The sequence below is a fragment of the Caretta caretta genome, chromosome 4 (genome assembly GCF_965140235.1).
Source record: "Caretta caretta isolate rCarCar2 chromosome 4, rCarCar1.hap1, whole genome shotgun sequence".
In the NCBI taxonomy this organism is placed as follows: Eukaryota; Metazoa; Chordata; order Testudines; family Cheloniidae; genus Caretta; species Caretta caretta.
The window spans coordinates 102,848,980-102,873,654 of NC_134209.1; the positions used below are offsets into that span (position 1 = coordinate 102,848,980).

The window sequence follows — 24,675 nt, forward strand, 5'->3', positions numbered from 1 at the left end:
TTGTGCTTAAAAGCACTGCAGTGCCTCCAGGAGCTTCAGGGAGGGCAAGGAGAGCACAGCCAGTGATACCTTTGAAGTGGGTACACGTGCTTTAATCCCAAGGAACCAGTGATACTGAGCAATACATAGGGGTGAGCCCACTCATCACTGCTTCTTCTGGACACAGTACTGCCACTGTGGGTGCTAACTTTACACAGTCTTTGAGCTCCATGACCAAAGTGATTGTTTCCGGCTGCTGTATGGGGGGACAAAGCAGGTGGCCATTTGTTCTCTCTTATCCATCTGGCAGGGATAGATACAGTTTTATATGTATAGGTGATTTTATTTCCTATTTACCATGTACTTCTCTTCAGGATTCATTCCTAAAAATGCCATCATATTTTAATTCTTGTTTTTTAGAGAAGGTTCATCAGGAATAAGACACTACCATATAAAAGAAACAATGACATCACCAAAGCAGTACTATCTAGCAGAAAAACATCTTTTTAACACCATTCCAGAGATAATTGAGTATCATAAACATAATGCAGCAGGTAAATGCATCTGATTTTTCTGTCAAGTAAATAGAAGCAAATTGAATAGGAAGATGATGCCATCTTAACATAGTCTCTCTTCAGACCATAAATGCCCTTTAAAGGGACTATGGGACACTGCCTTTTACAAAATTTTCTGTTTATCGTGTCACTCTAAAATGTTTGTTAAAAAAAATTATTCTTTCCGGTTCATGAATAACCTCTAAATTTTACACATTGAACAAACTCCTCATAATTAGGGAGTGTTCAGAACTATATAGTTGTTTCTTTTTACTGTACTCTCTTTTCATTAAATTTTGAATCCATCCAATATCTTTCATTAACTTACTACACAGTGGACTAGATCCCTGGCTAAGGTTTAGGAACAGACCGATAAGACAATGGAGGGGCTCCAAATATGTTGTAAAGCTCACCTTTGCACTCCCCTGATCCTGACGCTGCTCTGTGCAATATTAGTACCCCAGAGTAACCTGAGGGCTTCAGCCAACACGAGGTACTAACACACTCAAGGGTCTGAATAGGCAGCTGGGAATTGGTATATACATATCCCAGCAACACTGTCTATGCCAGCACTCAGGAAGGGGTGGTTTAGGAACCTGTACACCAGCCATATGGCACCAGACGATCCTGCTGGCACTGTGGTGATCCTGTAGCTGGTTATGCTAGCAGACAGAATCCACTGGCCATTTAGCGCACACTCCAGAATCTTGACCAGTGTACAGAAATTAAAACAATACAGTGATTTTCCCTCAAGTCCAGACAGTGGTTGATCCCATCTCAAAGGATATATCTGCAAGATGCTTACATGAAATTTGAAGGGACCTGGGATCCCCTGAGAATTATCTGAGGAAGTTTGGTTATATTATTTGAATATAAATAATTCTAAAATAATAAATCTGGAAGCAAGATAAGTGCAAATTCCTCTCCTCCAAAACATAAAAATGATTCTTATTTATCATCATAATTTTAGTTCATTTTAAAAAAATTATTGACTTGGTTATTGTTCCCTCTATTTTATCCTTTATTCATTTAATGTCATTATCTTTTCCTAACCAGGTGTTAGGAGAATATTTAGTCAAAACGGAGTATGAATAAAAGGGATTTTATGTGAGTGATTCCTGTTGTTATAAATGGGAGCTGCATGCACTACTCACCAAACATACTGATGAGACTATACCTTTCCAACTTGAGCTACAGTAGGTGCAGTCCCTCCTCAACAGCCAGTGGTGTTCAATTTATTAAGCTAATATTAAACATTCAAATTGATTTAAGAGTGTCCACATGCTAGATGCTAAATGTACATTATTTTAGCAATAAAAAATACAGAGAACTTGTAGGCCACATTTAAGAGTTCTTATTTTCAGAGGGGATGAATGCTGACAGATTCAATTTTTAAGAACATAAGAACGGCCATAATAGGTCACACCAAAGGTCCTAGCCCAGTATCCTGTCTTCCGACAGTGGCCAATGCCAGGTGCCTCGGAGGGAATGAACAGAACAGGTAATCATCAAGTGATCAAGACAAAGCGAAGATGTATACAATACATCAAGAATAAGTTCAATTCTTTTTTTTTCTAGAAGAAAGTACTGTCACTATATTCTCACTTTTATTTATTTATATATTCTATCCACCCACTTGCATTGACCTGTGACACAAAGTACCTTTTCTAGACTTGAAGAAGAGCTCTGTGTATGCTCTTTAACTTTCACCAACACAAGTTGGATTAATAAAAGATATTATCTCACCCACCTTGTCTCACTAATCCTGGGACCAACGTGACTACAACTACTATATTCTCATGGTTATCCAGTATTATAATGCACAATAAAAATATGAGTGACTTGCTGCCTAACACTATTTTGGGGTAGACTATGTTCCATTTATAAATTTTCTCCAAATTTTAGGTCTTGTTACACGGTTGCGATACCCAGTGACTCCAAAGAAGAAGCCTGCACCAACTACTGCTGGGTTCAGCTACGGTAATAACACACCTTCATAAATATACACTAATTTCCTAGAAAGTGACATTGTGTAAATCTAAATTGACAAAATATATACTAAAAATGATGGAAATCTCTAATTTTATATTGTGACTGCCTGCATTAATGTTTTAAAGCCTCACAGGAAGAGTAGATATGGAATCCAGGTGTGTCAGTAAATGCAAGGACTACAATGCTCCTGAAGAAAGTGGTAGGAGGGTCTGTTCCTCCACAAGAATTCATTGCCCCCCTCTATTGCCCCTAGGGATGCCTGGAGATCTGCATGGTTAGAGGGCCATGCCCTTTCCTCCTTTGCAGGCCCTCAAACTCTTTCTACTACTTAAATTTGGCCATCCCATATTTTGTTTTAGCTTTCCATGGGGTGGGATGGAGTAGAATGATCTGGCTCATACTTAGCACATCAGACATTGTGCATCTCTAGTTTATGATGCTTAGATGAATTGACAAAATTTTAGTTTAGAGCAGTTTGCTGATTCAAGTCTAATACAAGTGATAATACAATGTCAATCTATATAATAGGAGTCCAGGATTGGCACTCTGTATCACTCTGAAGCCTGTTATGTCTTAGAGTCAGTCTGAAACAATGGAAGCAGCTACAAGCATGGTTGAGGGTTCTTTTTGTTCAGAATACCATCAGGTTCAATCATCACTGGATTTTGCAGTCTGCTACCATCCAATTTTTAAGTTCTCAGTCACTTTAACTTTATGAATTACACCAGTACATCTATGCAGAGCCATCCCGTCCATAGGACGGACCGGGACAATTGGCTCGGATCCCACACTTTGGGGGGCCCTCACACTTTGGGATGCAGGGTCCAGGGTGGTGTAGGGGGATAGTGGGGGGCATGGCACCAGCAGCAGTGAGCAACCCAGCCCTTCCTGCTCCACCCTGCCTGCTCTCGGCATCGCTTGTGGGAGGGGGTGGAAGCCGGAAAGAGGCGGGCCGGAGGCTTGGGGAAAGGGATGGAGTGGGGCCGGGGTTTGGGCCAGAGGGTGGCGGGGCTGTCCTGGGCCCTGCACCCCCCTAGGTATGGCCCTGCATCTATCCCATGCCAACCGTCTTAGACCATTGTGATGTCAGAGTTAACTCAACAGACCACCATCCTTACTCTACAACTAATTTGCATGCCTCAGTTTCATTGGTTGTATGAGGGAGATTGCACAAATGGTGGATTAAGGTCATAGAATTTAAGGCCAGAAGGGATCACCAGATCACCTACTCCGACCTCCTGTATATCACAGGTCACCACACCGCCCAGCACCCACACAATAATCCCAATAATCCCTGAAATTAGAACAAGATATTACAGCCCTCAAGAGACTAAACTATGTGGATTACTTGGTCCAACTGCCACAGCTGTGTACCTAACTGCCACCTGCACAAATCAACACATCGCCCAGCACCACCCAAGAAATCAAAACAAGCATCCACACGACACAACCAGCATACACGATAAACCCAAACACACACAGCCCCTCTCTTCAGCACATACCCCTCATTCGCCACAAATCCACACAACTCTCCCAATGTAACACAACCCACACACAAATCAATGCAGCCACCCACACAGCAACACAACCACTACACACAATAACCTCAGACGCCACTCTGAAGCCTAGAATGTCTGTTTGAGTCAGTGTGAAGTGATGGAAACAGCTACAAGCATGGTTGAGAGCTCTTTTTGTTTAGAACGGATTTATGGAAAATAAACCCTGTCAAGCTAACGTGATCTTTTTTGATGAGATTACAAGTTTGGTTGTACAAGGTAATAGTGTTGACATAATATACTTAGACTTCTGTAAGGTGTTTGACTTGGTACCACATGACATTTTGATTAATAAACTAGAACAGTATACAATTAACATGGCACATATTAAATGGATTAACAACTGTCTGATAGGTCTGAAAATGTAACTCTAAATAGGGAATCATCATCAAGCTGCTTGGTTCCCAATGGGGTCCAACTTGGATCAATTCTTGGCTAATTAACATCTTTATCTATAACCTGGAAGAAAACACAAAATCATCACTGATAAAGTTTTCAGATGACACAAAAATTGAGCAAGTGGTAAATAATGAAGAGGACACTGATTCAGAATGAACTACAATGCTTGCTAAACTGGATGCAAGCAAACAGTATGCATTTTAAAAGTGCTAAATGTAACTGTATACCTCTAGGAACAAAGAGCATAGGCCAGGTTTACAGGATAGAGGACTCTATCCTGGGAAGCTGTGACTTTGAAAAAAATGCATGAGTTGTGGTAGATAATCAGGTGAATATAAGCTCCCAGTATGATGCTATGGCCAGAAGAGCTAGTGCAATCCTGGGATGCATAAAAAGGGGAATCTCAAATAGGAGTAGAGAGGTTATTTTACCTCTGGGTTTGGCACTGATGCTGGAACACTGTGTCCCGGTCTGATGCCCACAATTCAAGAAGGATGTTGATAAATTGTAGAGGGTTCAGAGAAGTGCCACAGGAATGGTTAGAGGATTAGAAAAATGTACCTTATAGTGACAGACTCAAGAGGTTCAATCTATTTAGTTTTACGAAGTTAAGATTAAGGAGTGACTTGATTATAGTCTGTAAGTATCTCCCTGGGGATATGTATCTATATAGAAATATAAGTATCTACAATATTTAATAATGATCTAGTAGAAAAAGACATAACATGATCCAGTGGCTGGAAGTTGAAGCTAGACAAATTGAGACTGGAAATAAGGTGTACATTTTTAATGGTGAGAGTAATTAACCATTGGAACACTTTATCAAGGGTCACAGTGGATTCTCTATCACTGACCATTTTAAAGTCAAGATGGGATGTTTTTTCTAAAAGATACTCTCTAGGGATTATTTTGGGGATGTTCTATGGCCTGTGCTATACAGGAGGTCAGGATAAATGATCACCGTGATCCATTCTGGCCTTAAAATCTATGAAAGAATATGACCAGGTTTAATCATCACTGGGATTCACAGTCTGTTACCGTCCAATTTGTAAGTTCTTGGCTTTTTTAAGCACACAACTTTATGAATGACACCCATGCAAGAGCATGAACTTTCGGTGACTAGTATTTAATTAATGGTTTAAAAAACAGAGTCTGATTTTGACCTCTGTCTTGGTTAAAAGTTTGTTCTAGGCTGTGGCTGTTTCACAATTTATGAGATACAAAGATTTTTAAAGTGGTTTTAAAGTACACCTAACTCTCAAAATTTACAAGTAGTATTTTCACACACTCCTCTGTCACTTTAGATCTAATATGTTCCCTATTATATTTTAACAGTCATTGTCTTTTCTTTCTTATAGAGAAATGGGAAATTAATCCATCAGAGTTGACCTTCATGAGAGAATTGGGGAGTGGTCTCTTCGGAGTGGTGCGTCTTGGCAAATGGAGGGCGCAATATAAAGTGGCCATCAAAGCAATCCGAGAAGGTGCAATGTATGAGGAGGACTTCATAGAAGAAGCTAAAGTAATGATGTGAGTTGCTATATAGTACTTAGCACTTATACCACAGGGCCCAGGTTTCTGGTACATATGCACTTCTTTATAAATAAAAAATTCTAGCCAGGTGAGATTTGTATAACTTCTTGGAGGGATGAAAGCTACAATAATGATATGTTTTAAATCTTTTCAGGAAGCTAACCCATCCTAAATTAGTCCAGCTCTATGGGGTCTGTACACAGCAGAAGCCTATTTACATAGTGACAGAGTTCATGGAACATGGGTGCCTACTGAATTACCTTCGACAAAAACGTGGACACTTTAATAAAGATACCCTGCTGACAATGTGCCAGGATGTATGTGAAGGGATGGAGTACTTGGAGAGAAACAGCTTTATCCACAGAGATCTGGTAATATCATATCAGCCTCTTTACTACATTTCTGATTTAGGCATTAATAGTTAAGGGTAAGAAACTGTTTCTATTCTAAACATATCTCTGTTTCAGTTACTCATAACTTTCTCAAAAATATATGCTATTGTTTAACTGGTTGTGTTAATATTAAGCAAAATCCACAAAATTGACCCATCTGGGAGAGGGAGGAATGATTGAATCTGCACGGGCAGTGTATTAAAAACCTCCTAAGTGTTTTAATAAAATTATTATTGTCAATTCTGCACAGAAAATTATGCTTTCTAATATATTAATTTCATTATTCAGAATTCTTACTAACCACAAAGTAATTTCTCCTGCTCATTTTATAATATGTCTGTCTCAGTAAGCAAATATATTTGCACTTAAAGAATTTATTTACATCTTTTCTGTTTCATCATTGACCTCGTGACTGATCTTAATGAAACATGTACCTTGGTGAGCAATGGGATGAGGTCTGGAAAGCTCTCTATATTAGTGTATCTTACACAGTGGTTCTAATAGGACACAGATTTAGATAACATGTAGGAGTCTAAGATAAGTAATATACTACTGTTCCTCTAAAACAGTGGCTCTCAGCCTTTCCAGACTACTGTACCCCTTTCAGGAGTCTGATTTGTCTTGCTTACCCCCAAGTTACACCTCACTTAAAACTACTTGCTTACAAAATCAGACATAAAAATACAGAAGTGTCACCACATTATTACTGAAAAATTGCTTACTTTCTAATTTTTACCATATCATTATAAAATTAATCAATTGGAATATAAATATTGTACTTGCATTTCAGTGCATAGTATATAGAACTGTATATACAAAGTTGTCTGTATGAAACTTTAGTTTGTACTGACTTTGCTAGTGCTTTTTATGTAGCCTGTTGTAAAACTAGGCAAATATCTAGATGAGTTGATGTGCCCCCTGAAAAACCTCGGCATATCCCCAGGGTTACACGTGTAACCCATCTGCCTGTCAGAGTTGGCAGCAACAAGGGCCGGGTTCAGTATCTAGGGGTTCCGTTCCAATAACGCAATGCAAAACCGGCTCAAGCCCCCACCCAGTGACCTGGGACAAATATATACCACCCAACCGGGGTGCCTCTAAGAGGCAGTACTTCCCCTTTCACAAGCACAGAGTCCGAGTGTAGCAAAAGCCTTTTAATAACAGAGAGAGAAACAATGTGGCATTATGTTGGGGAAACACCACCAACAGGACTCATCACACAAACCATGAGCAAAAACCCACCCCAAACAAATTGCGCCATGTCCTTTCCCTTTGGTTCTTGAGTCCAGCAACCCAAAAGTCACCCAAAGTCCCAAAAGTCCAACAACCCAAAAGTCCCTGGTAAGTGCAGCCCCAGAGTTCGAAAGTTTATCTGCAGAGTTTTACCTCCCAGCCTGGGTGGAAATGGGGGGGGGGTGTTAAAGAGTACCTTATGTGATCCAAAGCCAACTGCCCTGCCTCTCTGTGGGGCTCCGCTCCGCCAGCCATCCCACAAGTTGCTCTGCTCCACTAGCCGCTCTGCTCCATGAGCCATCCCGTGAGCCACTCCACCTATCCTGTAATATATCTTCAGAGCCCCCCCCAACTTAACACAGCACTCAGTAACTTCAGCTCTTAGTAATTTTAGCTCTTTAGTGATTTCAGCTTGTAGTAGGGGAGCTTCAGTGCTGGTGCACCATTAGCCCAAAGTGAATTCAGCTCAGCATCCTGTAACAAGACTCCTAATAGAATCAAAATTAGCTCTGATATTCCACCATGGAGAGAGGAGAAGGTGCAATTGGTGTTTCAGGCCCTTACCAGGGGCTCATACCACCAGGTACTAATGCCTGTCCCCAGCCTCTCTCCATTCACTGGGAATTTGAAACCATGACTGTTGCCTAGCAAGTGCTGCTTAGTTGATGGCGAGTCCCTCCATCATAACAAAGGGCCAAGTACAGTTCCACTGTCCTTGATTCACATAATCAGGATAATAACAGTTTATTCTTTCTGCCTCTATAACAGAGAAACTGGGACTCCTACAGCAGCCAAAGTGACCATCTAGGCAGGGTGGGTGTGCCTATGCAAATGAGATCAGCCCCTGAAGTTCTTTTCCACAACTTGCCACCAGATGTCAGGAAGAGCTCATCCTGACTCTGCTTACACATGTACCCCTGGTTGAGAACCACTGCTCTAAAAAACTGTTGCATTTGAAACACAGCTTGCTTTAATAAAAGGGAGAATCAGATCATTAGAGTTGGTCTTCCTTTGTTGTATACTGTATGAATATGAATGACAGCTATACTAATGGTAATTTTCACTGGAGGCAACAAAATTATGTGTTTCTCAGAATGATGAACTTTGCTATATCATTAAGATATTAGGGTCTGATTCTCTTCTCACTTATACCCATAAATCAGGTGCAACACCACTGAAATGAGTTAGAATATGTGGCAAAAGAGACTAGGGCCTGAGAAGGTTCTGATGCACTAGAAATGAACAAAATGCTAAACAGCAGGGGTCCTGATTGTGATCATCACATTGAGTTTATACCTATGTAATTCCATTGCTTCAGAGGAACTATTCCTGCTTTACACTGGTGTAAGGGAGAATAGACTCAGCCCCCATAGTTTTAGTTAAATGAAGTCATAAAATAATAAAGAATATAAGCAGATAAATCATGTCACCCAGTAGGTGTCTACTTTCTGAGCCAAATTCTTATTATTTATACTGGTGTAACTCCACTGACTTCAACTGACTTTGATTTATGCTAGCATAAGTGAAAAGAGGATCAGGCACTACATAGAGAAAATGAACACGCAAATAATGCAAGCATTGTGTTTATTTTCTCACTATAAATTATGATTGGGCTTCACAACAACAGATCCAATTGTACAGTTATTATTCATGCAGAATTCCTATCAAATTCAATGTGAGTTTTCTCTGAATAGTGATTGCAGAATTTATCCCAATATACAATAAACAGAATTTCATCTAATCATGTTCTTATTTTGATTTTTCCTCATCATTAATATACATAATTATTCCCTTTGCAGGCTGCCAGAAACTGTTTAGTGAATGAGTCAGCAGTGGTGAAAGTGTCTGATTTTGGAATGACAAGGTATAGCCAAGTTGACATACTTATTTGCAATGGTTTTTGAATGGATTTGGCATAACATGTGTTCTTGCACTTGAGACATTACATCACTTTAAAATTACAGACAAAAGTGACATTTCTTTCTCCAAGTAACTAACTTCTCTTATTTCCAGTGGTTTGTAAATTTCTCCCTCTCAAACTTACTTATTTTGTGATCGCAGTGTGATATTTTCTTACTTTTTAAAAAAAATAGGAACAGCACTATGATGCAACTTGTTTTATGGTGCATTATTGTGACATGCAGTTTAGCACATCTTACATATAGATGGAGGAAGGAGTTGTAGCTTCCACCCTGCTCTGAACAGAATATACAGACTAGGCTCAACCCTTTGTTGTGCATCACTTATGGAGACTGGGCCTCTTAACGATGGGTATAATGGGCCATAATTGGTTGTAAAGTGTTTTGAAATTCTTGAAGTATTGTTATTATGAGAACTCAGACACATTTGGACAATTAGGCTCTCTCTTCTTGCACTATCTCAAGGAATAAAGTTGGACAAAATTTGTTCATGAAAAAAAAAAAAACAGAAAAAAAAAAGAAAACCTTCACATTTCCGGCTCCTGCCATTTTCCAAATCTTCTTATGATAGAAGATTCTCTAAACAGAATCTGAAAATTATGTTGATGATGCACAAAGCACAATAGAATCTAGTCTTCAGTAGATGTAGTCAGACTGGAGGGTTAGCAGTTGTAACACCTTATTTTTGCAAATAAAGAAAACAGGACACACTGGCCCCAGATAGCCTGGATCTGAGTAAACAGTGATGCAGGAATGCTGGGAGGCAGAGTGCCACAGGGTGGTACAATTTCTCTTGGAGTTTCTTTACACTTCTTGCCAGCTCCACTGACGGGTCCCTGTGGGGGCACTATGAGGAAGCAATCTGAGAACAGGGACTTTGCAGTTTGACAACAACTGGCACTCTCAGTGTGCCTGGCTCCTTTCACCCTTCCCATCTACTCAACCTGTGCACCCACATGATATCTGAACACAAACTGTCCCATGAGCATCAGATCTCTGTTGAGTAAGAAATTGGCATTTTACAGCAGTGGTTCTCAAACTTTTGTAGTGGTGATCCCTTTCACACAGCAAGCCTCTGAGTGCAACCCCCCTTACAAATTAAAAAACACTTTAAAAATATTTAAACACTATTATAAATGCTGGAGGTGAAGTGGGGTTTGGGGTGGAGGCTGACAGCTTGCGACCCCCCCAGGTCATAACCTCACGACCCCCTGAGGGGTCCTGACCCCCAGTTTGAGAACCCCTGACCTACAGTATGAAACTAATAACTACAAGGGAAGACTGTGCAACAATGAGAAAAGTTAACAGAGGCATAAATAAAACCTTAGCACTATTACTGAAGTTATTTTCAAATATACTTTGTGATAATAACTATCACTAACCACTAGGTGGCAACATGAGCTCCTTGAAATAAATGGTTTCAGAGTGGTAGCCATGTTAGTCTGTATCAGCAAAAAAAACGAGGAGTACTTGTGGCACCTTAGAGACTAACAATTTTATTTGGGCATAAGCTTTCATGGGCTAAAACCCACTTCATCAGATGCATGCAGTGGGAAATACAGTAGGAAGATATATATACACATGAAAAACTGGGTGTTGCCATACCAACTGTAACGAGACCAATTGTTAGGATATAGATATTCAGGCCTGTCCATAAAGGCCAAACTGTAAGAATTTAGGTGTATTCTTATTACTTGGCTAGTTAGAGGTATGAAAGAAAGAATCAAAATCACTGTCTGCCAGTGTAAGGTCCTTCTCTTACTGTGACAGTCTGAGGCCCTGTTCTTCGGCTAAGGCCTTTGGCTAAGCAACAGAGGCAGCCATAAGCTGGGAAGCGACTGGTCACCTCCTCACATTCCAAACTAGTCACATTGAAATAAGGTGCTATTGGGCTGTTAGGAATACAATTCTGTGAGCTGTAGCTCACGAAAGGTTATGCTCAGATAAATTGGTTAGTCTCTAAGGTGCCACAAGTACTCCTTTTATTTTTGCAAATCCTGTCCTGATAATGTCCATTGCCTCCAGAGAAAGGGAAGTGCCTAGAAAATGTAAGAGGAAACTTAGTTTGATAGCATCCTGTCTGGCAAGAACTCACTTATCAATAGCTGGATGTGAAATCCTCACTTCTGTATTGTTTTGTCATTATAGTTCCCACTTTGCTATTGTTTGTCTGTATAATCTCTGTCTGGTTCTGTGATTGTTCCTGGCTGCTGTATAATTAATTTTGCTGGGTGTAAACTAATTAAGGTGGTGGGATATAATTGGTTACATAATCATGTTACAATATGTTAGGATTGGTTAGTTAAATTTCAGTAAAATGATTGGTTAAGGTATAGCAAAGCAGAACTCAAGTTTTATTATGTAGTCTGCAGTCAATCAGGAAGTGTGGGTGGGTGGGTGAAATGAGAACAGTGAATGGGGGTGGGGAAACTGGAATCATGTTTGACTAAGGGCAGGAATGGGAACAGGGACACAGGTGTAAGGCTCTGTAGTGTCAAAACTGGGAAGGGGGACACTAAGGAAGGAAGCTGGAATCATGCTTGCTGGAAGTTCATCCCAATAAACATTGAATTGTTTGCACCTTTGGACTTCAGGTATTGTTGCTCTCTGTTCATGCGAGAAGGACCAGGAAAGTAAGTGGATGAAGGAATAAGCCCCCTAACACCAATTAATTAAGGTGGGCTCTTATCAGCAGAAGAAAAAAAAACAAACCTTTTGTAGTGATAATCAGGATGGCCTATTTCAAACGGTTGACAAGAAGGTGTGAGTAACAATAGGGGGGAAAATTAGCATGGGGAAATAGTTTTTACTTTGTGTAATGACCCATCCACTCCCAGCCTTTATTCAAGCCTAATTTAGTGGTGTCCAGGTTGCAAGTTAATTCCAATTCTTCAGTTTCTTATTGGAGTCTGTTTTTGAAGTTTTTTTTGTTGGAGAATTGTGACTTTTAGGTCTGAAATTGAGTGACCAGGGAGGTTGAAGTGTTCTCTGACTGGTTTTTGAATGTTATAATTCTTGATGTCTGATTTACGTCCATTTATTCTTTTATGTAGAGATTGTCCAGTTTGACCAATGTACATGGCAGAGGGGCAATGTTGGCCCATATCACATTGGTAGATGTTCAGGTGAACGAGCCTCTTATGGTGTGGCTGATGTGATTAGGTCCTATGATGGTGTCCCTTGAATAGATATGTGGACAGAGTTGGCAACGGGCTTTGTTGCAAGGGTAGGTTCCTGGGTTAATGTTTTTGTTGTGTGGTATGTGGTTGCTGGTGAGTATTTGCTTCAGGTTGGGGGGCTGTCTGTAAGTGAGGACTGGCCTTTCTCCCAAGATCTATGAGAGTGAGAGATTGTCCTTCAGGATAGGTTGTAGATCCTTGATGATGCGCTGGAGAGGTTTAAGTTGGGGGCTGAAGGTGACGGCTAGTTGCGTTCTGTTATTTTCTTTGTTGGGCCTGTCCTGGAGTAGGTGACTTCTGGGTATTCTTCTGGCCCTGCCAATCGGTTTCTTCACTTCAGCAGGTGGGTAGTGTAGTTTTAAGAATGCTTGATAGAGATCTTGTAGGTATTTGTCTCTGTCTGAGGGGTTGGAGCAAATGCGGTTGTATCTTAGAGCTTGGCTGTAGACAATGGATCATGTGATGTGGTCTGGATGAAAGCTGAAGGCATGTAGGTAAGTATAGTGGTCAGTAGGTTTCCGGCATAGGATGATGTTTATGTGGCCATCACTTATTAGCACTGTAGTGTCCAGGAGGTGGATCTCTTGTGTGGACTGGTCCACGCTGAGGTTGATGGTGGGATGGAAATTGTTGAAATCATGGTGGAATTCCTCAAGGGCTTCTTTTCCATGGGTCCAGATGATGAAGATGTCATCAATGTAGTGTAAGTAGAGTAGGGGTGTTAGGGGACGAGAGCTGAGGAAGCATTGTTGTAAGTCAGCCAAAAAATGTTGGCATACTGTGGGGCCATGTGGGTACCATAGCAGTGCCACTGACTTGAAGGTGTATATAGCAGCACTGCTATGGGTACATCAGCCACACCTAAGAGGCTCGTTCACCTGAACATCTACCAATGTGATATATGCCATCATGTGCCAGCAATGCCCCTCTGCCATGTACATTGGCCAAACCGGACAATCTCTACTCAAAAGAATAAATGGACGTAAATCAGACATCAAGAATTATAACATTCAAAAACCAGTCGGAGAACACTTCAACCTCCCTGGTCACTCAGTTTCACACCTAAAAGTCACAATTCTCCAACAAAAAAACTTCAAAAACAGACTCCAACGAGAAACTGAAGAATTGGAATTAATCTGCAAACTGAACACCATTAAATTAGGCTTGAATAAAAGGCTGGGAGTGGATGGGTCATTACACCAAGTAAAAACTATTTCCCCATGCTAATTTTCCCCCTCCTACTGTTACTCACACCTTCTTGTCAACTGTTTGACATGGGCCATCCTGATTATTACTACAAAAGGTTTTTTTTCCTCCTGCTGATAACAGCCCACCTTAATTAATTGGTCTCGTTACAGTTGGTATGGCAACGCCCATTTTTTCATGTTCTCTGTGTATTTATATCTCTGTGTGTTCTCTGTGTATATATTTTCCTACTGTATGTTCCACTGCATGCATCCAGTGAAGTGGGTTTTAGCCCACGAAAGCTTATGCCCAAATAAATTTGTTAATCTCCAAGGTGCCACAAGTACTCCTTGTTTTTTTATTAAATAAATGGTGATTTCAGAAACGGAATCAGACTGGAAATATCACATGCTTTTGTTTCTTAGGTATGTTCTTGATGACCAGTACACAAGCTCTTCAGGTGCTAAATTTCCTGTAAAGTGGTGTCCCCCAGAGGTTTTTAATTATAGCCGATTCAGCAGCAAATCAGATGTCTGGTCATTTGGTAAGACACTCTTTAGCAATTAAATAAGAAAATTATTTTTTTCAATTCACCAATAAGCAATTAGTGTCCAGTTGTTCAAGGAGAATCTAAACCTCCTAGGAGATGCTCAGTGAAGTCATTGGTCCTGATCCTTCTCTCATTTGCCCCAGTTTTCCACTGATGTAATTCCATTGAAGTCTGTGGAGTTACTTCTTATTTACACAGATGTTAGGTGAATTAGGCCCATTGGGTAGTTAGGGGACTGAGCTTTTTCAGGATAGGGCCCTTACTGACCACACTTACCATTCAAAAAACAAATCCACAGTTAGTGGCATACATGGGGGCAGCAGGGATAGCTCAGTGGTTTGAGCATTGGCCCGCTAAACCCAGGGTTGTGAGTTCAATCCTTGAGGGTGCCATTTAGGGATCTGGGGCAAGAATTGGGGATTGGTCCTGCTTTGAGCAGGGGGTTGGACTAGATGACCTCCTGAGGTCCCTTCCAACCCTGATATTCTATGATTCTATATATTTCAAAGAAGTATTTGTTAATTTACTTGACAATCTATTCATGCCTTTCATTTTCTAGGTGTTCTAATGTGGGAAGTATTTACTGAAGGTAAAATGCCCTTTGAGAAAAACACAAATTATGAAGTAGTAACTATGGTTAGCCAAGGACAGCGTCTTTATCGGCCAAAATTAGCTACCAAGAATGTGTATGAAGTGATGGTGATGTGCTGGCATGAGGTACATTTCTTTTTCTGTCCTTTCTTTACCACCCAAAAGCTGAGTTTTGTTACCAAACCTAATTACCAGTGTAAAATTCTGATTGCATTTTATTCAAAACCACCCTGCTTAACCATGAATTAGCCTTGAGGATCCCTCCTTGTATTCTTTCCTCCAGAGGAACTCAAAGTGGAGAGAGTAGTGTCTTGGTGAATCAGAATAGGCAGGGCGTTCTGTGCATACAGGCACTATGGAAAGAAACACGGAGAAAGGTGTGTGTGGGGGGAATGAACAAGGCAGGGAAGCTTAGGTTTCAGAGTAACAGCCGTGTTAGTCTGTCTTTGCAAAAAGAAAAGGAGTACTTGTGGCACCTTAGAGACTAACCAATTTATTTGAGCATGAGCTTTTGTGAGCTACAGCTCACTTCATCGGATGCATACCGTGGAAACTGCAGTAGACATTATATACACACAGAGACCATGAAACAATACCCCCTCCCACCCCACTGTCCTGCTGGTAATAGCTTATCTAAAGTGATCATCAAGTTGGGCCATTTCCAGCACAAATCCAGGTTTTCTCACCCTCCGCCCCGCCCACACAAACTCACTCTCCTGCTGGTAATAGCCCATCCAAAGTGACCACTCTCTTCACAATGTGTATGCTAATCAAGGTGGGCCATTTCCTGCACAAATCCAGGTTCTCTCACCCCCTCCAAAAACCACACACACAAAATCACTCTCCTGCTGGTAATAGCTCATCCAAAGTGACCACTCTCCCTACAATGTGCATGGTAAGCAAGGGGGGTCATTTCCAGCACAGATCCAGGCTCTCTCACACACACCCCTTCCCCCCCCCCAGAACACACACACAAACTCACTCTCCTGCTGGCAATAGCTCATCCAAACTGACCCCTCTCCAAGTTTAAATCCAAGTTTAACCAGAATGTCTGGGGGGGGAGGAGGGAGGAAAAAGCAAGGGGAAATAGGCTACCTTGCATAATGACTTAGCCACTCCCAGTCTCTATTTAAGCCTAAATTAATAGTATCCAATTTGCAAATGAATTCCAATTCAGCAGTTTCTCGCTGGAGTCTGGATTTGAAGTTTTTTTGTTGTAAGATAGTGACCTTCATGTCAGTGATTGCGTGACCAGAGAGATTGAAGTGTTCTCCGACTGGTTTATGAATGTTATAATTCTTGACATCTGATTTGTGTCCATTTATTCTTTTACGTAGAGACTGTCCAGTTTGACCAATGTAAATGGCAGAGGGGCATTGCTGGCACATATCACATTGGTGGATGTGCAGGTGAACGAGCCTCTGATAGTGTGGCTGATGTTATTAGGCCCTGTGATGGTGTCCCCTGAATAGATATGTGGGCACAGTTGGCAACGGGCTTTGTTGCAAGGATAGGTTCCTGGGCTAGTGGTTCTGTTGTGTGGTATGTGGTTGTTGGTGAGTATTTGCTTCAGGTTGCGGGGCTGTCTGTAGGCAAGGACTGGCCTGTCTCCCAAGATTTGTGAGAGTGTTGGGTCATCCTTTAGGATAGGTTGTAGATCCTTAATAATGAGTTGGAGGGGTTTTAATTGGGGGCTGAAGGTGACGGCTAGTGGCGTTCTGTTATTTTCTTTGTTAGGCCTGTCCTGTAGTAGGTGACTTCTGGGAACTCTTCTGGCTCTATCAATCTGTTTCTTCACTTCCGCAGGTGGGTATTGTAGTTGTAAGAAAGCTTGATAGAGATCTTGTAGGTGTTTTGTCTCTGTCTGAGGGGTTGGAGCAAATGCGGTTGTATCGCAGAGCTTGGCTGTAGACGATGGATCGTGTGGTGTGGTCAGGGTGAAAGCTGGAGGCATGTAGGTAGGAATAGCGGTCAGTAGGTTTCCGGTATAGGGTGGTGTTTATGTGACCATTGTTTATTAGCACTGTAGTGTCCAGGAAGTGGATCTCTTGTGTGGATTGGACCAGGCTGAGGTTGATGGTGGGATGGAAATTGTTGAAATCATGGTGGAATTCCTCAAGGGCTTGTTTTCCATGGGTCCAGATGATGAAGATGTCATCAATATAGCGCAAGTAGACTAGGGGCTTTAGGGGACGAGAGCTGAGGAAGCGTTGTTCTAGAAACTGCTGAATTGGAATTCATTTGCAAATTGGATACTATTAATTTAGGCTTAAATAGAGACTGGGAGTGGCTAAGTCATTATGCAAGGTAGCCTATTTCCCCTTGCTTTTTCCTACCCCCCCTCCCCCCAGACGTTCTGGTTAAACTTGGATAGTGGTCAGTTTGGATGAGCTATTGCCAGCAGGAGAGTGAGTTTATGTGTGTGTGTGTGTGTGTTCCCGGGGGGGCGGGGTGTGAGAAAGCCTGGATCTGTGCTGGAAATGACCCACCTTGATTACCATGCATATTGTAGGGAGAGTGGTCACTTTGGATGAGCTATTACCAGCAGGAGAGTGAGTTTGTGTGTGTATGGGGATGGGGGGGTGAGAAAACCTGGATTTATGCTGGAAATGGCCCACCTTGATTATCATGCACATTGTAGGGAGAGTGGTCACTTTGGATAAGCTATTACCAGCAGGATATTGAGTTTGTGTGTGTGGTTTTTGGAGGGGGGTGAGGGGGTGAGAGAACCTGGATTTGTGCAGGAAATGGCCCACCTTGATTATCATACACATTGTGAAGAGAGTGGTCACTTTGGATGGGCTATTACCAGCAGGAGAGTGAGATTGTGTGTGGTGGGGGGGCGGAGGGTGAGAAAACCTGGATTTGTGCTGGAAATGGCCCAACTTGATGATCACTTTAGATAAGCTATTATCAGCAGGACAGTGGGGTGGGAGGGGGTATTGTTTCATGGTGTCTGTGTGTATATAATGTCTACTGCAGTTTCCACGGTATGCATCCGATGAAGTGAGCTGTAGCTCACGAAAGCTCATGCTCAAATAAATTGGTTAGTCTCTAAGGTGCCACAAGTACTTTTCTTTTTGCTATTGTTGATGGATCAGCAGGGGCAGAACGTAATAAGAAATGAGATGAGAAATCTAGGCCAGGTTGGAACTTTGTTTATTCTTGAAGGTGAGTCTTAAAATTTGAAGAGTGTCAAAGGAGGAGCCAATGGAAGAAGACTAAGAGACAGGGAGAGATCAAATAGGGAATAAGAATAAGATGGTTTTAGTGGCCATGATTTACATGGAGGATGGAGAGATGTGTATTGGAGTGACCACATAGGAGCACTTTGAAATAAAGAAGGTGGTTAGATGCCCAGAGGTTGTTACACAGGTAGGGAAATAAAAAGAAAAAAGTGATGAGAAAAAACATTAACATACAGTTATTAACAGAGAGCAGAATAACTAAAAGGTGAAAACAGGTCAATAAGGGTACCCATGAGAATAGAGAGAAAAGTAGGAAGAAATGACAAACAGCAGCAAAATTAAATGCTGTAGTTCAAAAGATATGATGTTCCACAAAGAGTGGTTGAAGGCACTAAAGCCATATGTTGGGATTTTCTGCATCAACTGATCACACACATTCCTGAAATCGCCCCACCCATGCAAACTGAAAACTTTCTCTTTCATTGACTATGGGCCCCATCCTGCTCCCACTGAAATCCATATGAATTTTGCCATTGATTTCACTGAAACCAGGACTGGGCCCTGTGACTTGGTAACTTTTAGTATTATTCCAGTGACTTTCTGACACAGTTTGTCTCACTCAACTTTTCATGTTTATTTCTTAGGGGAAAAGATCTCTTTTGCTTTATAATTGATCAAGAGCAGCGACAGGAAAAGACCAAAGGGGAAACATCTGTGAAATCAGCAGAGCGTCAGTGTCAGGAATTAAATAAAAACAGGCAGCTGGTAAAAATTACAAAATCCATACACAAACGCAAAAAGCATAAAAGCAAAAATAGTTGAACTAGAATGCCTCACAGAAGAGGAGGACCTTGATGTATCAGGCATTACAGAAACATGGTCAAATGACAAAAATCAATGGGATACTGTAATACCTGGCTATAAATAAGGCTGCAAGTCTGTCAAGGAGGTCACGGAAGTCACAGATTCTGTTACTTTTCATGACCGCCATGACTTCTGCAGCAGCTGGTGCTGGCTCAGGGCTGCTCAAGCCAGGCAGCCCCTGTGCCAGCAGCAGCAGTTTGGGTGTGTAGGAGGGGGTTCAGGGCTAGGGTAGGGGGTTGGGGAGTGCACGGGGGGCGCTTAACTGGGGTGGGGAACTCCCCAGCTCCCACTGGCATGGCCCCCCTGCAGCTCCTAGGCAGCAGAGGTGTGGGGGGGTCTCCACACCGTGCACTGCCCACACCCGCAGGCCCTGCCCCCGCTGCTCGCATTGGCTTCAGTTCCCGGCCAATGGGATCTGCGGCAGCTGGCGCTTGTGGCGGGAGCAGTGGATCCCCTGTCCTGGCCCCTGCCTCCACCAGCTAGGAGCTGCAGGGATGGGGAACCAGGTAGGAAGCCCCAGCCAGCCCCCCATAATCTCCCACAGCACCAGGAGGGGTCCTGGGCTGCGTGCCACGGCCTGGCTTCCCCCTCCCCCAGTACTAGCAGGCGTCCTGGACCATCCCTGCCAGAGCACCTGCTGCCCCCTGCCCAAGTTTTAGTCAGGGCGGCATTTTTAGTAAAAGTCATGGACAGGTCACAGGCCCCTGAATTTTTGTTTATGGCCCGTGACCTGTCCATGACTTTTACTAAAAATACCCATGACTAAAACATAGCCTTAGCTATAAACTATATAGACAGACAAGCAACGTTGAAGTGGTGAGGGTGTAGTGCTGAATCCAAAATATTCCATAGAATCCAATGAGAGGACCGTGCAGTTGAATCTATATTCTTACAGCTTGGGATTTGTATCCATAAATATATTAGTATGCCTATACTAACAATCTCCAGATCAAGAAAAGGATATTGAGTGCATAACATTGAAAGAGATCAGAGGCAGCAACATCGAACAAAATGCTTTTGAATAACAACTAGCCAAAAGGTATTTTAAAAAATGACAAGACATTCTTCAAGCATATCAGAGTCAGGAAGCCTGATAGAGAATCAGTCGATTTGCTGGGTATAAAATAATTCATGGTATAAAAAAGGTAGGTCAAGATCTTCTGTTTTTGCTGTCTAATAACACTAGAACAAGGGGACCCTCAATAAAAATAAAAGGTGGTAAATTCAAAACCGATATAAGGAAATACTTTTTCACACAATATATAATTAAACGTGGAACTCATTGACACATGACGTTGTTGAGGCCAAGAATTTTTCCATTCAAAAATGGATTGGATATTTATAGTGATAACAAGAGTTACAATAGCTAAGGCTAACAAATATTAGAAGGGATGTTAAATTTCACGCTGCAGAGTTTAGGCCAATCTCTAAAGGATTTAGAAGGAGGGGCAAATTCTCACTTCTGCCTAATGAGAGGCTTCTGGCACCTTCCTCTGAAGCATCTAGTGCTTTTAGATTAATAAGAAATAGAATAGTATACAACATCATTTTATGGCTTTACCGGGTCTGAGATGTCCTAGCAATACTTTAGGTTAATAGAAATTTACGTTTCTTTCTGCTACCTCTCATCTGCTTAAATTTAACGGCATTTTTATCTTTTTGCCCATAAATTTTTCCTGCTATTTTATTTTGTAAACATTATAGCTTCAGCAAAATAAAATCTTTCTGATGTGACTTTAGTAACTGACAGTACAACAAAGCATTTTAATTCCTAGAAACCTGAGGGACGCCCTACATTTGAAGATTTGCTGCATATAATTGATGAGATAGTGGAGAGTGAAGATGCTTTCTGAAGAAGAGGAACAGAGGCACAAGAATGCTATAGTACAGCAAAGAATCAACATTCAAGAGACATAGCATTGTTCTTTAAGAGCACGATCCTGCGAACTTCTGAGTGTTGCTGAAGTGTGGAGAGCCTAAGCATTAACACTTACCATTTTCTCAGCAGTCATGCGGAGTAAGTTCCACGTAATATAAAGAAACATGCACAATATATTCACCAACATGTGCTGTGCGTGCAGCCCCATTCAGAGAAGCCCCCCCGCCTGCGCTTTCTGCTCAAGGCCCTGCCCCCACCCAATGCCTTGTTCTCACCGACCGGCTGGTCGACCTGGCTAGTGCCCAGAATAGTCCCGTGCCTGGGCTGGCCTGCTGGCACCTAGAGCAGTCTGGAGGAGCCCTGAACCCTGGCTGGCTGGTCGGGGCAGAGCCCTGAGCCCTGGCCTCCCAGAGGAGCTCTGAGCCCCACCACAGCCCAGTCCCAGGGCTGCGGCAGGGAGCATTAGCAGAGGATTGGGGCAGCTTAGCCTCCGTGACACACTGCCCATGCCTGTGCCCTCTCTGAAGAGTTACCCTGGGGTTAGTAAAAAATTGGGATTAATGCATGGAGCAAATTATAGGACACAGCAAAAGTGCAGACACTTAAGTGCAATCCAGTAAATGCAAATGATGTATGTCGTTTCTATGTTTATGAGTTTCATTTATTCTTGCTGCCAGACAGTAGTAGGAGCTGCTTGTGTACGTAAGAGTTTTGCTTAAAAACTAAAAGCAAAGTCATTTGGTGAGGGCCACCTACTCCCATAGGAATGCTTCCAAAGGTTCTCCTAAAATATTTATTTGTCACAGCCTGTTGATTAATGCTTTATGCCAGTGATGAGCAACCTGCAGGCACATGCTGGCCGCCATTTCCCGCAGCTCCCATTGGCTGGGAATGGCGAACTGCGGCCACTGGGAGCTGCGGACAGCTGTGCAACTGTAAACAAACAGTCTGGCGGTCCGCCAGCAGATTATCCTGATGGGCCGCATGCAGCCCATAGGCTGCAAGTTTCCCACCACTGCTTTAGGCCATATACTGGGGCCAGTATTCTTGCTATGTCATTAATCTGTTTTACCCACTCCCCTCATCTTACTTCTCTCATCTGTGTGTAACAAAGCACCATGGTCATCAGCCTAGACCAGTGGCTCAAGTGCAGCACTCAAAGCCCTCACTGTAGGATTGAGCCCTAATTTATTTTATGCCAGGAAGTGTTTCTTGGGAATTTTTCACCCAGAGAGCATCTGGGGCCAGTCCTGAGGCCAATCATAGCGATAAGCAACATGCACAATACATCACAGCTGACTTTCAGTGGACTATAGCACATTGAATTTGATTAACTGTTAAGTAATTTATATACTAAATGTACTATAATTGTATACTGTACACATTTATTTATGAAATGTAAGTGTTTTGTTCCTGAAAATGTTAAAGAACAACAAGTTGCTCTATATTATATGTTACACATACAATGTGACATATGGCATCTGTGGATGAAAGAAAACATACTATGAATTAGATTTTCTATCATTCTGTCCTTGGTCATTTGTGAAATAAGCTTTATAGTCTTAATAGCAAATGTTATACTATAGTATGTGTATAATAAACCAAATGTTAATTGTTTGGAAACTTGAACAACAGTTTGTCATTGATTTGTTGTAGGATAATGATTTCTGGCCAAACATATTGCTGGTATAACTGTTGACATCCATGAAGTTACGTCAGGGATGTACAGGACTGAACATATTTAGATATGTATGTTAATTTACTTACAGCAAGACTCAGTATCAGAGGATATATACAGATGGTACATACAGCCCAGAGCCACATTATGAAATATTACATATTTAGACATTTTATTTGAATAAAAGTAAGGATTACAGCAGATGTACAGCTGATATGGTTTGTGGGATGTGGTTTACAAAAGCATGATGCGTCTGATCATGCAAAATGCTGAGGGCTGCTATATAGGGTTGAGCTCCTTTAACCCTCACCAAAGGTCCCCATATGCAAATTATATGTAATATGCATACAAGGTGATAAATTGGTGGGGATTATTAATTGAGGCCTAATGCAGCAGTCCTTCCTATTGAAGTTACTGAGAGTTTTCCATGTAGAACAACAGTATGGTCAATTACATTTCAAACCAAGTCGTTACAGGGGAAGTTGGTAGTGAACCCCGTACTTAGGTTGCCTCACACTTACCTTATAAAAAGATTCTTGCAATGGGTTTCTTGTGTGTTTTTTTTTGTTTGTTTTTGGTTTTTTTGAAGTCTAGCCCGCCCTGTTGTTCGCTGAGGGCCTTTACATTTGTTAGGGAGAAAGTCTTTGGACTAAAGAGGAGGCTTTTCTTTATCCCATGAAATTCCATTCAGATTTAACAGAGTTGTGAACTGTTGAAAAACTTCTCTTGTTAGCATTGCTCAGAAAAATTATGGCCGCATGAAAAAATAATAAGCAAACACAAATATTCTAAAGACCCAGCCCCAAACAGCCACCAAAATAGAAGCAACGGCACATGCTATACTGTGAAAGCCTGGGAGCTGCCAGAGCATCTGTAGCAGCTGGGCTTACCCTGCCCTGCAACCACCCCCAGCACATGGCCCCCATATCCCAAATCCCACCCCTTCCATCCTATGTGATGAAGGCATCACATGGGACAGGAGCGCCCCCAACTCTCAGGGCAGAAGAGAAAGACAGTGCATTCAGTAGGCCCTTGTAAATGTCCCAGACCCAGTACATAGTGTCAGTTGCCATCTCCTCCCTGGGATAACATCCTTTGGGTGCTGCTTGCTAACATAGTCAAGTGACAGTAGTCTGTGTTGAAGGTTTGGAGCTTGTAACTTGGCTAACTGTATCTCATGCGCTCCCTTGTGGCCAACAGTCATGCTACAGGCAACTTGTCTCAGTTTCCCCTCTTGGACTGTTCAAATAAACTTAAATACAAGCTTTTTCTTGGTCTACAATAGCCCTCCTTGGGGACTGTGTTTATTAATATAAAATAAACTGTAAATAAAACTCAAAACTCCCATAAGAAAGTCAGTTTATAAATCCACACAATCCAATGTTTCTCTTCCTTCTCCCAAGCCGAGCATTCCTGCTTGGGGCCTTTGTAGTTCCCTCCTGCTTGATCTGGGGTTCTCCCAGGCCTCCCTGCCTGGGGAGCTCTGCAGTCCCCTTCCCTACACAGAGAGCTTTCAGACTCTGCCACAGCTTCCTAAACTGCCCACCCCCCATTCTTCATTGCAGTGTCCTACTCCTTTCAAACTGCAATCACCTGATTCCTCTCAGGCAGCTCATCCTGTAAACCGCCAGCCCATGGAGGCAAATCACTCTGTTACAGGGCTCAGACCCTTCAGATGATGCATGATAGGGGAGTTTTCCTTTTTTAAAAATAAAAAACCCAGGAAATTACATACAAAATACCAAGTTAAAATAAAGTTATTTGGTTGCAAAGTCAAGCATATGAAAGTTGGAAAATGCTATATTTAGTTAGTGCAGAATTAGAGTTGTTGGGGAATTTCCAGCAAAATAGGGATTTGTCAGACAATATCAAATCGTTGAACCTGAAATGTTTTGTGAAAACATATTGGGTTCAATTCACTTTTGATGAACTGCAGGGCCTCTAGGAGCCACAGCTCTGAGGTAGCCCTGCCATATGGACAGTCTCTAGGCGAGGGAGCCCCAG

At 42.0% G+C, this 24,675-nt stretch overlaps 1 protein-coding gene across 5 annotated transcripts in view; it reads left to right on the forward strand.

Annotated features, from left to right (window-relative positions):
* TEC (tec protein tyrosine kinase) overlaps positions 1 to 22,781 on the forward strand; it is a 97,769-nt gene extending 74,988 nt beyond the window's left edge. For 2 of the 5 annotated variants that reach the window (XM_048848386.2, XM_075127935.1), the window contains exons 8-15: positions 400 to 533; positions 2,439 to 2,513; positions 5,839 to 6,010; positions 6,168 to 6,384; positions 9,438 to 9,502; positions 14,347 to 14,465; positions 15,031 to 15,188; positions 20,890 to 22,778. In XM_048848386.2, coding sequence (XP_048704343.1) covers positions 400 to 533; positions 2,439 to 2,513; positions 5,839 to 6,010; positions 6,168 to 6,384; positions 9,438 to 9,502; positions 14,347 to 14,465; positions 15,031 to 15,188; positions 20,890 to 20,967 — 1,018 coding nt within the window. In that variant the 3' untranslated portion in view covers positions 20,968 to 22,778. Of the gene's footprint in view, positions 1 to 399; positions 534 to 2,438; positions 2,514 to 5,838; positions 6,011 to 6,167; positions 6,385 to 9,437; positions 9,503 to 14,346; positions 14,466 to 15,030; positions 15,189 to 20,889 lie in introns of all 5 variants that reach the window. The other 3 variants (XM_048848381.2, XM_048848380.2, XM_048848383.2) reach the window with 3 other exon arrangements.
* The last annotated feature ends 1,894 nt before the right edge of the window (positions 22,782 to 24,675 follow it).